The 12,503-nt window shown below is 50.0% G+C and overlaps 1 protein-coding gene across 1 annotated transcript; it reads right to left on the reverse strand.

Moving 5' to 3' along the window:
• Window positions 1-6,612: 6,612 nt before the first annotated feature.
• Window positions 6,613-12,126, reverse strand: RIMOC1 (RAB7A interacting MON1-CCZ1 complex subunit 1). The gene is made up of 6 exons (XM_069745905.1): window positions 12,015-12,126; window positions 10,698-11,764; window positions 9,243-9,368; window positions 8,448-8,576; window positions 7,258-7,372; window positions 6,613-7,055 (listed from the first exon to the last, which is right to left on the reverse strand). Exons 1-6 carry the CDS (start codon window positions 12,103-12,105, stop codon window positions 6,793-6,795), a joined length of 1,791 nt encoding a protein of 596 aa, XP_069602006.1. The 5' UTR covers window positions 12,106-12,126; the 3' UTR covers window positions 6,613-6,792.
• Window positions 12,127-12,503: the final 377 nt, after the last annotated feature.

Here is a 12,503-nt window from a genome sequence, read left to right on the forward strand (position 1 = left end):
AGGGTGCGATGACGTGCTTAATGCACGCCGCCCTCTGACTGAACAGTCACAGCCAGAAGAGCCGGAAGACGGAGCGGCACGCAGCGCTGGAACGAGACAGGTGACTATCGCAAGTGTCGGGGGCCTGAGCTAGCGGCGACTCTGGCACCTGACCCCCACAGCGCGCCGGTGTCCCCGCCTGCTCAGGCCCCCCAGCACTCGGCGCCCAGCGACAATAGGTGAGTATGGTTTTGTTTTTTTTATATATCGCAGCAGCAGCATACGGGGCATATAATACTATGGAGCATCTTATGGGGCCATCAACCATAATGTTTGGGAAGGAGATAGGAAAAGCCGGCAATTGAATTACCGGCTTTTCTGCCATCTAGCGCTGAATTAAATATATATATGTGTGTGTGTCTAACTGATATATATATATATATATATATATATATATAATTACAGTTAGGGCCAGAAATATTTGGACAGTGACACAAGTTTTGTTATTTTAGCTGTTTACAAAAACATGTTCAGAAATACAATTATATATATAATATGGGCTGAAAGTGCACACTCCCAGCTGCAATATGATAGTTTCCACATCCAAATCGGAGAAAGGGTTTAGGAATCATAGCTCTGTAATGCATAGCATCCTCTTTTTCAAGGGACCAAAAGTAATTGGACAATGGACTCTAAGGGCTGCAATTAACTCTGAAGGCGTCTCCCTCGTTAACCTGTAATCAATGAAGTAGTTAAAAGGTCAGGGGTGGATTCCAGGTGTGTGGTTTTGCATTTGGAAGCTGTTGCTGTGAGCAGACAACATGCGGTCAAAGGAACTCTCAATTGAGGTGAAGCAGAACATCCTGAGGCTGAAAAAAAAGAAAAAATCCATCAGAGAGATAGCAGACATGCTTGGAGTAGCAAAATCAACAATTGGGTACATTCTGAGAAAAAAGGAATTGACTGGTGAGCTTGGGAACTCAAATAGGCCTGGGCGTCCACGGATGACAACAGTGGTGGATGATCGCCGCATACTTAATTTGGTGAAGAAGAACCCGTTCACAACATCAACTGAAGTCCAGAACACTCTCAGTGAAGTAGGTGTATCTGTCTCTAAGTCAACAGTAAAGAGAAGACTCCATGACAGTAAATACAAAGGGTTCACATCTAGATGCAAACCATTCATCAATACCAAAAATAGACAGGCCAGAGTTAAATTTGCAGAAAAACACCTCGATAAGCCAGCTCAGTTCTGGAAAAGTATTCTACGGACAGATGAGACAAAGATCAACCTGTACCAGAATGATGGGAAGAAAAAAGTTTGGAGAAGAAAGGGAACGGCACATGATCCAAGGCACACCACATCCTCTGTAAAACATGGTGGAGGCAACGTGATGGCATGGGCATGCATGGCTTTCAATGGCACTGGGTCACTTGTGTTTATTGATGACATAAGAGCAGACAAGAGTAGCCGGATGAATTCTGAAGTGCACCAGGATATACTTTCAGCCCAGATTCAGCCAAATGCTGCAAAGTTGATTGGACGGCGCTTCATAGTACAGATGGACAATGACCCCAAGCATACAGCCAAAGCTACCCAGGAGTTCATGAGTGCCAAAAAGTGGAACATTTTGCAATGGCCAAGTCAATCTCCAGATCTAAACCCAATTGAGCATGCATTTCACTTGCTCAAATCCAGACTTAAGACGGAAAGACCCACAAACAAGCAAGACCTGAAGGCTGCGGCTGTAAAGGCCTGGCAAAGCATTAAGAAGGAGGAAACCCAGCGTTTGGTGATGTCCATGGGTTCCAGACTTAAGGCAGTGATTGCCTCCAAAGGATTTGCAACAAAATATTGAAAATAAAAATATTTTGTTTGGGTTATGTTTATTTGTCCAATTACTTTTGACCTCCTAAAATGTGGAGTGTTTGTAAAGAAATGTGTACAATTCCTACATTTTCTATCAGATATTTTTGTTCAACCCTTCAAATTAAACGTTACAATCTGCACTTGAATTCTGTTGTAGAGGTTTCATTTCAAATCCAATGTGGTGGCATGCAGAGCCCAACTCGCGAAAATTGTGTCACTGTCCAAATATTTCTGGCCCTAACTGTATATATATATACCTATACTATGTGTAGACATTTATTCTACCTATTCTATTCTGTCATTTTACTGTACACCGCGCTGAATTGCTGGCTTTTCTAAAGACACTGCTGCGTATTTCTCGCAAGTCACACGCATGGTCCGTGTGTAATCCGTAATTTCTCCTCGCCCCCATAGACTTTCATTGGCATATTTTTTGCGCAATACGCTGACAAACGCAGCATGCTGTGATTTTCTACGCCCGTAACATACCGTATATTACGGATGCGTAATATAGGGCAGATAGGAGCTGCCCCATAGAGATTCATTGGGTCGTGTGCAATGCGTATTTTCTGGATGTATTTTCTACGCTCATACGTTCGTAAAACTCGCTAGTTTGACGCCGGCCTAACAAGAAGATGCAGGCCCCGAGTGGCTCAAGAGGACAGAGAAGGCCTCAGTACAAATACAGCTGTGCCCTGTCCTTCTTCCGGGAAACGATGCTGAGTAGAAGGTAAATATTCAACAGCCCATTGAATAATTCACCATGTTTAACTGTCTAACTTTTTTTGTTTCAGGCAGGGCTTTTTCCTATCAATATATATATTTTTTTTTCTATTTCACAGCACCTTCTGTTGCATTCAGGAGCCTGCTTCTACCTTGGACCCCTCTGGAGCGATCTCCCAGGAGTCCACCACCGTCGGCCACGTCATTAGACCCCACCCCTTTGACCCCTCATCTGGCCCTTCCGGTACCTTTGCCCCATCCACTTCAACCTCTGCCAGCGCTGGAGCATCATCGCAGCCTTCGTTACATGAAGCTGCTGGTGACGAGTTAGCGTTCCCTTTACCCCACCCCTCTGATCCTGCCACCTCTAGACCACCAGTAGGTTCGGGGCGGCAGCGACATAGGGGTCCGGAAAGGAGCTATGCTCCTGAGTTCCTGCATCTGAATGCATCCTTTCAGAGCTCTTTCAAACTTTTGGGAGAGCAAGAGACTGCTGGGTTCAGCATGGTGAACAAAAGCATCAGTGAACACAGCAGTCTCTTGGATAGGCTGCATTCAGGTGCAAGTCAATCTCCAAACAACCTTTTTTCCAATCAATGCTCAGGAGCATGGAAAAGCTAACTCTTGACCAGCAGATGCAGGTAATGCAAGGCTGCCTTGCTTCTCTACTGCAGGTCATCACCCAAGCCCCTCCAACTCCCACACCTCCCCACACAGCCACTGTCTCTCCTACCATCCCTTTCCAAGCCACTTGTCATTTCCCAACCCAGGCCCAATTACCAACCCAGGCTCAATTCCCAACCCAGGCCCAAATCCCAACCCAGGCCCAATATCAAACGTCCTCCCCAGTGTTTCCTTCCCTGTCAAACTTTCCTTCCCCATTTCCTTTCCCCATTGCCACCTACACCAACACCACCCCCTGTCCAAACTGACCTCCCTGCTCAGCCTCATGTTTTTTCCCCCCCTTCCACTTCACATCAACCCCAACCCAGTAGGCTTTCCCCCACTATCGACGTGGTCCAACCTTCCAGCCCCTCCGTCAGTATCTCCACCCCAGAGTTTACAGACTTATAACTAGTAATATGTTAAAAATTTTATGTCTAAAAATAAACATGTTGAAACATATATATGTTTTTTAAATGTTTTATAAAAGTGCTTACCCCAAAAAGGTTCAAAAAAATTTGGTTTGACACAAAAAGTTTAAAAAAAAAAGTGTAATAAAAATGTTAAATAAAATTTTGTTTGGTTTAAAAACTATTTTATTGTTAAGTGTCTTCAATTAACTATGATAAGAAACAAAAGGTACAAAAATATAACACACGTTTAAAAGGTGTCACGATATGGTATGGAATATCAAATAAGTAGTAGTTTCTCTGCCTGTTGGCACCATAGCTGAGGGATTTTTGGCACTTCTGACCATGGTTCCAAAAACACATGGCAGACCCTGGGCTCAAAACCCCCCCTTCCCATTACTTCAGAGTTTAACTTTCCTTCTCAGAGAGTGTAGGGGTTTTAGGAGAGCCAAGGTATTTACGACCGGCATTTCCTGCCGTGTAAGCTCTTGTCCAGCTATAAGTGAACTAGAAACTTCTCTGAACACATGGAAGTTCTTTGTTTTGTTTTTGTAAGATATTACGCAAACCGTTTACGTTAAGAACACGAAAATATATACCGTATTTTTCTGACCATAAGACGCACTTTTTTTCCTCCAAATTTGGGAGGAAAGTGTGGGTGCGTCTTATGGTACGGATGTAGCATGTGGGGAGGGGGGCAGCAGTGAGTGGGATCGCACTGTTATCCCACTTCAGGATGTCCCCACTGCCTGGAATCAGTGCTGGGGAAACCATGTGGTCCCGATGATTAAGTGCAGTGAATATTCATTAGCTACTTCCCGCCCACCTATCAGCTGAGCAGTGAGGGAGAGGCAAATGAATACTGCACTTAAGCAGGGTTTTCCAGAGCACGCTCACATGGTCTCCGAGTATTTGTGACTGCTCAGTGACGCAGCTAAAAAAACCAAACCAGAAGAAAAGATGATAGAAGGTCAAATTTCATCAAAAAAAATCGGTATAAATTTTATTAATAAACAATGAATCAAATACTAAAATTGCATTACATATCACGCCCATACATACATCTTAAGCAGAATAATACCACCACAGAATCCCCTATGCGGGAAAAGGACCATGCCAAACAGGGACCATATAATCAGGTCACCAATATTTACCTATCGGTGGTAGCCAGAGATGCAGGGACTAAGCCGGAGTCCAGGCAAACGCGTCCGCCCCTTTTCAAAAGGAGAGGTCTGAAACGCGCGTCGGGGCGGACGCGCTCGCCTGGACTCCGGCTTAGTGGTGGTATTATTCTGCTTAAGATGTATATAGGGGCGTGATATTCATCCTTGCACCAGCTAGTTGTGCTTAGAAGATACTTTATTATGTGGCAAAATGGCCAAGTTATGTGTTAAGAATTGTGGCTGGTAGCGGTGTATTAATGGGATTACCCTATGGTTATATCATCTAGGTAAGCTGTTGGTTCAGACGATGGCGTTGCTTATTATGTATTACACTATGTGAATATGTCGCTCTGTTTCACCTTCTTCCCCAATTTGGTGTTATGCAATTTTTGTATTTGATTCATTGTTTATTAATAAAATTTATACCGATTTTTTGATGAAATTGGACATATCATCTTTTCTTCTGGTTTGGTAAGACATTTGATGATAGGTCTGGTAATCCAGTGGACACATGGAATGGGTTAATGTGTGGCAAATAATTGTTGACATGTGTCCTTGTCATATTTGCTTTATGTCAGAGACGCAGCTGCATGATTTACGGCTGCTACCCAGCCTGAGTACATGTGGGGGGATGCCTGGTTGCTAGGGAATCCCCACATGTAATCAAGCTGTCTGGCAGCCGTAAATCATGCAGCTGCATCAACAAAAACGAAATCTCCAAGCAGTCATAAATACTTGGAGACCACGCGAACATTGAGTACACTCGCTCATCACTAAATGCAGTCCTTCTCTGTATTACCAGAACGGTCAGTCTCATAGATTGTAAGCCTGCGAGCAGGGTCCTCATTCCTCTTGGTATCTGTTTATGTGACTATTGTTATTCTGTAATGTCTTACTGTCTTGTACAAGTCCGATCTAACATGTAAAGAGCTGCGGAATATGTTGACGCTATAATAATTAAAATTATCAAAGAAGAGGGGGCAGAGATAGAGGGGAAAATGGCACTCATTTCAGATGAGAATAATATTGCAGCTTTCTTCCGGCCATAATACATCTGCAATTCCAGCATCCAGATTTGGGGAATAATTGTCATAATTACTGATATTTCTGTACGTGATGCTATTTTGGGTCATCAGAGCCGCAGTCTGGCTGAGATCCCTCTCCATAAGGCAGAAATGCACATAATACTCATTCACATTGTGGCATTGAGGACGTGTTGTACCGACCTAGTATTAGTGGCTCCCAGTGGTTTCCTGCTTTGGGAATATACAGGTCGCAGGCAGCGTTTACAGGTGAATACGGACACTGCAGCCTTCCAGGGCTTTCCTGCATAGTAATGCCATCACACATGAATGCTCGGTCCAATCCCATAAAGTATTTACCAATGCATATCACTGTACAAAAGGTGCAACGGGTGACATTCACACCGACACCTGGAGCATAAACGTGATGCGCTGCGGATCTGTAGCCCACAACGCATCAGTTTACGCTGTGGACGTTTTTCACGGCGGCTGAACGAGACTTCTCTTGTGCACGATCCTGGTGCTGTAAAATCCGCTACGTTTTCAAGTGAGAACGTATCCTAAGGGCTCATTTGCACAACTGTACTATAGCCTCCATGACGGTTGCATTGCCTGGCCTGCTCTCTTGAACAGCCTTATCGGCACATAAGAGGCCATTAGTTTAGGGCCGCGCATTGTGACTGTAATGGGGACCATAGAATACTGTATTGATTGTACGCCAAACAGCAGTTTTATTTTACTTTTGAGACCAAACGCAGAAAAAGTGACTCCAGAAGAGGGAGAAGCACAACAAGTTTTCTGTATTTATTCAGGTTTTAATTAAAAAACCGAGCAGTGTTGTTATCATCCATTACAGTCAGTGGTGAGCAGCTGTACAGGACAGTGGCGGATACATGACGGTGGGAACAATGTGTTTCCAGCGCTATGTGTTTACATATGATGGTGTGCAGGGTTAGGTCCATTTATAAGTCCCCTTTGAGATACTGCAGGATCTTCTTAGCGTTATCTGTGCTCCATCCTTGTCCCCGCAGAGGCCCCTCACAAACACCCACATAAGTGTCCAGGACCTTCTCCCCGATGTCTCTGAATGGAAGATCTTGACTTGTAGGCTCAGGATCGGCTCTGCGCTGTAACGTCTGCTCCGCGTCCCTGCAGTATCGCTGCGCCCAGTAACACATCTCCCCACAGTACATCAGAGCTAGAACGTGGACATCACTGAAGACCCCTGCACGTCATATGGAAGACAAGACAAACAGTCACTGCCAGGGCTCAGACGTCAGTGCTCCTTACACCATCTGGACCCACATGAGGACTGTGCACGTACTGATAGCTGAGTGTTCACACGCTGCGGTCATAACTCAGTTACTGCACCGCGTGGAAACAGCCAGCGCTTTAGAGTCAATGTTGTCCTGTGTCAGCCCCTTTACCTTTCTCCAGCAGCGCTGCAGTGTTAATATCCCGAAATAAAACCTGGTCATCCAGCTGGACAGGACTCCGCATCTGAAGCATTTTCAGCAGGTAATGGACACCATCTTGAAGACACTGATTAGGAGTAACAAGAACAAGTTTTAGTATTATCAAAGCACTTCCTTAAAAGGGAAGTGAACATCAGAAAAGGCCTTAAAGTGAACTTGTCACCTGAATTTGGCGGGACCAGTTTTGGGTCATATGGGCGGAGTTTTCGAGTGTTTGATTCACCCTTTCCTTACCCGCTGGCTGCATGCTAGCCGAAATATTGGATTGAAGTTCATTCTCTGTCCTCCATAGTACACGCCTGCGCAAGGCAATCTTGCACCTTGTGCAGGCGTGTACTACGGAGGACAGAGAATGAACTTCAATCCAATATTGCAGCCCATATGACTGAAGATTGTTCCCTCCAAATTCAGGTGACAAAGTCCCTTTAAGTCATACATTTTATGCTAAAATCTCTCTGTCATGCGGGGACGCAGGAACCACGAGTGTATGTTGCTGCCACCAGGAGGCTGACACTAACAATTACAACCTTAAGAATTTATTTTTAAATACGGTTTGAGATTAATCTAGCAGACTAGTTCTATTCTCTGCCATTATTACAGTGCCTACCCAGCAGCCCAGATGATCAAGGAGGTTACATAGATGAGCCGTCATAGTGAGAGGTTATACCCTTAGCCGCTTGTAGACAGTCGGACTGCACAATCATATTTCACAAAAATCATTTTTCCAGGATATAAGTTCCCCTGTGGTCTCGGTTCTCACTGGACGAAAGAACAATCTCCATGATCATTCTTTCATATTTTGCTTTTCTTATAGGTTTGTAATCACAGGGAAAATTAAGCATTAAACAGGTTTCATTAATATCAGAGGGCTGTTTTTGTAGCCCAGAACCATCCCGGGTCCTCGAGAGACAGGAACGCTTTGTTCCTCTCGGACGCTACATGGTGACAGGTAAGGTCGCTGCTGCACGGCAGCACAGTGGAAGCGACCTGCCATGTACCGCGGCCGACGAGCAAGTAACAAAAGATCCAAATCATTCAGACTATTTGCGTCTTGTTACCAAGGTATCCTGCAGGTCTTAATGTGAATGCGTCCTCATTCCCTTGCACGGATCGCGCTCTGTGGTGTCCCCGGATAACAATACCTGGTGAAAGGTTCCTGGATGTCTCAGCTCCCATCGCTCCCTCTCGCCCACGGTGTGGCAGTACATGTACAGCAGCGCGCCTCGCCTCCAGTGCAGACATTCCTGAACTTCTATGTCAAGAACGACGTCCTGCAGAAAGAATAATTCATTCTTCAGTCACAGCATGACCTCCGATACCGGACAAATAATAAATGACTAATTAAAGGCAAGCAGCCAACATCTGTTCCGGGTCGTCGTGTCTGCGCTGCCGGGAAGAGACTACAGCGCCATCTCTGCTCCCCGCCACATTTGGCTGGAGGCAGCTGGGGGAGAGGGAAGGTGAATTTCGGGGGTCTCCTGTGATGTCGCACCGCTCACTCCTTTCTACATGACTTTCGCATCGCTGCCACTAATATTCTTAATAAAGCAGTGATGATTCGTCTTACACTTGCACATATATTTATAGGGGCCGTTGGGTACCAGTCCCTTCTGATAACCGCCGATGACGCTCGCATCCAATGTGGAAGAACAGGAGAACCTTTGTAAAGCGTTCTTACAGGAAAAGAAAACTGAGCGTCTCTCCTTATTGTAGACAATGTCATATCGGCCAAATGGAGGAGTCACAGCGCCACACATCTGACAGTGGCTGAGCCTGGAACTGCAGTTTGATCTCATTATCTTCTCTAGTGCAGGGCTCTGGATTAATCTGTTTGGCTGTTGGAAGACTACAACTCCCATCATGACCACCACGGTGCAGACCCCAGATCACAGCGCTTAGATAATGTGTATAATTGGGAAACCTGCACAAGTGATGACCTGCGAGAGGCTGTCCGGCTCCGACAGCAGCTGCTCCAGCTCTCTCACTGGCTGCAGGGAATCGTCTCCGGGGAACTCGGCCTCCACCAGACGGCTCTCCTCACAGTAAGTGATATCTAATAACGCCTGGAAGGAAAGGGCAAGAATCAGCGCCATGATGGCGTCACACGGCCGCCCCTGCGCTACAGTCACACACACGGCTGCCCCTCCACTGCAGTCACACACACGGCCGCCCCTGCGCTACAGTCACACACACGGCCGCCCCTCCGCTGCAGTCACACACTGCTGCCCCTGCGCTACAGTCACACACACTGCTGCCCCTGCGCTACAGTCACACACACGGCCGCCCCTGCGCTTCAGTCACACACACGGCCGCCCCTGCGCTTCAGTCACACACACGGCCGCCCCTCCACTGCAGTCACACACACGGCCGCCCCTGCGCTACAGTCACACACACGGCCGCCCCTCCGCTGCAGTCACACACACGGCCGCCCCTCCGCTGCAGTCACACACACGGCCGCCCCTCCGCTACAGTCACACACACGGCCGCCCCTCCGCTGCAGTCACACACGGCCGCCCCTCCGCTGCAGTCACACACGGCCGCCCCTCCGCTGCAGTCACACACACGGCCGCCCCTCCGCTGCAGTCACACACACGGCCGCCCCTCCGCTACAGTCACACACACGGCCGCCCCTCCGCTACAGTCACACACACGGCCGCCCCTCCGCTACAGTCACACACACGGCCGCCCCTCCGCTACAGTCACACACACGGCCGCCCCTCCGCTACAGTCACACACACGGCCGCCCCTCCGCTACAGTCACACACACGGCCGCCCCTCCGCTACAGTCACACACACGGCCGCCCCTCCGCTACAGTCACACACACGGCCGCCCCTCCGCTACAGTCACACACACGGCCGCCCCTCCGCTACAATCACACACACTGCCGCCCCTCCGCTACAGTCACACACACGGCCGCCCCTCCGCTGCAGTCACACACACGGCCGCCCCTCCGCTACAGTCACACACACGGCCGCCCCTCCGCTACAGTCACACACACGGCCGCCCCTCCGCTACAGTCACACACACGGCCGCCCCTCCGCTGCAGTCACATACAGACTAAGGGCTTGTTTTCACTTGCGAGGAACACGTCCGTGTCTCGCATGTGGAAACGAAGCTCTGGCGCTGGCACTCCGGAGCGGAGCGTGCGGCCGCATAGCAACACATGCAGCCGCACGCTCCGCTCCGGAGTGCCGGCACCAGAGCTTCGTTTCCACATGCGAGACACGGACGTGTTCCTCGCAAGTGAAAACAAGCCCTAAGGGTCTGTTCACATGCGGCAGAATAAATCCAGAAATGTTTCATTTTTCAGATCGGAGCTTGCAAAAATTTCTCGCCCCTTGTCTGTCCCCCCAGGTTATCGCTCTCTGTCCTGGGTTCCCCTTTACACTACCTGGGTATACAGTGCCAGGAATTCTGCACGGTCCACATTCAGTGTCGGGCACACCACATGGTCCACGTTCTGCGCCGGGCACTCCGTACGGTCCACGTTCAGCGCAGGGCACTCTGCATGGTCCGTTGTCAGCGCCGGGCACGCTGCATGGTCCGTTGTCAGCGCCGGGCACTCTGCATGGTCCGTTGTCAGCGCCGGGCACTCCGCATGGTCCGTTGTCAGCGCCGGGCACTCCGCATGGTCCGTTGTCAGCGCCGGGCACTCCGCATGGTCCGTTGTCAGCGCCGGGCACTCCGCATGGTCCGTTGTCAGCGCCGGGCACTCCGCATGGTCCGTTGTCAGCGCCGGGCACTCCGCATGGTCCGTTGTCAGCGCCGGGCACTCCGCATGGTCCGTTGTCAGCGCCGGGCACTCCGCATGGTCCGTTGTCAGCGCTGGGCACTCTGCATGGTCCGTTGTCAGCGCCGGGCACTCCGCATGGTCCGTTGTCAGCGCCGGGCACTCCGCATGGTCCGTTGTCAGCGCCGGGCACTCCGCATGGTCCGTTGTCAGCGCCGGGCACTCCGCATGGTCCGTTGTCAGCGCCGGGCACTCCGCATGGTCCGTTGTCAGCGCCGGGCACTCCGCATGGTCCGTTGTCAGCGCTGGGCACGCTGCATGGTCCGTTGTCAGCGCCGGGCACTCCGCATGGTCCGTTGTCAGCGCCGGGCACTCCGCATGGTCCGTTGTCAGCGCCGGGCACTCCGCATGGTCCGTTGTCAGCGCCGGGCACTCCGCATGGTCCGTTGTCAGCGCCGGGCACTCTGCATGGTCCGTTTTCAGCGCTGGGCACTCTGCATGGTCCGTTGTCAGCGCCAGGCACTCCGCATGGTCCGTTGTCAGCGCCGGGCACTCCGCATGGTCCGTTGTCAGCGCCGGGCACTCCGCATGGTCCGTTGTCAGCGCCGGGCACTCCGCATGGTCCGTTGTCAGCGCCGGGCACTCCGCATGGTCCGTTGTCAGCGCCGTCTCCTTGCACCAGTCGCTTAGTTTCTGCAGCGCAGCGATGGCTTTCAATAAAGCGGCATCTAAAGGGGGAAAACACAGAAGCCATGACACATAGGACACCAGGTGGCTCACCTTGCGGGGTCTGACTCCTCACTCACGGCCCCTCTACTCTGAGGACCCCCTGTGAGCTGCACACAAATAACCAGCTGCTGGGGCTTGTAGTCCCCCAAGTAGCACAGAGGTCAGGTGATGCAGGCGGGTATAGCGCTGGGTATAACACGGCCTCCCGCAGTAATCTCCCGCCCCTCAGGCACAGCTCCGGGGTCTCACCGTCTCCTCCCACGTCCTGCAGGCTCTCCAGCCTCCGCTGTAGCCGCCACACTCTGCCCCTGTACTCCGGGCAGCAGCAGGAGCACGCCATGGTGACAGCACGGTCACATGACCAGACAAGAAAGTCACATGACGAAAGGGGCGGGGTTATCAGGAGTAAATAAAGAGGAAGCTCCGAATCCAGCAACACAACGTGACAACAGGAGCTCAGCAGTGTCACTGGTCCTGTACTGTACTGTACTGGTGTCACTGGTCCTGTACTGTACTGGTGTCACTGCCAGGTCCTGTACTGTACTGTACTGGTGTCACTGGTCCTGTACTGGTGTCACTGCCTGGTCCTGTACTGGTGTCACTGGTCCTGTACTGTACTGGTGTCACTGCCAGGTCCTGTACTGTACTGGTGTCACTGGTCCTGTACTGTACTGGTGTCACTGCCAGGTCCTGTACTGTACTGTACTGGTGTCACTGGTCCTGTACTGGTGTCACTGC

Source organism: Ranitomeya imitator, chromosome 1, assembly GCF_032444005.1.
Source record: "Ranitomeya imitator isolate aRanImi1 chromosome 1, aRanImi1.pri, whole genome shotgun sequence".
NCBI lineage: Eukaryota > Metazoa > Chordata > Amphibia > Anura > Dendrobatidae > Ranitomeya > Ranitomeya imitator.

Excerpts from the sequence above, each read along its gene's own strand:
- RIMOC1 (XM_069745905.1), bottom strand. The coding sequence starts at position 12,105 with ATGGCGTGCTCCTGCTGCTGCCCGGAGTACAGGGGCAGAGTGTGGCGG. Across the intron at positions 11,765-12,014 it reads GCAGGACGTGGGAGGAGACG|ATGCCGCTTTATTGAAAGCC; the intron begins GTGAGACCCCGG and ends TTCCCCCTTTAG. Across the intron at positions 8,577-9,242 it reads AGCCGGACAGCCTCTCGCAG|GACGTCGTTCTTGACATAGA; the intron begins GTCATCACTTGT and ends TTCTTTCTGCAG.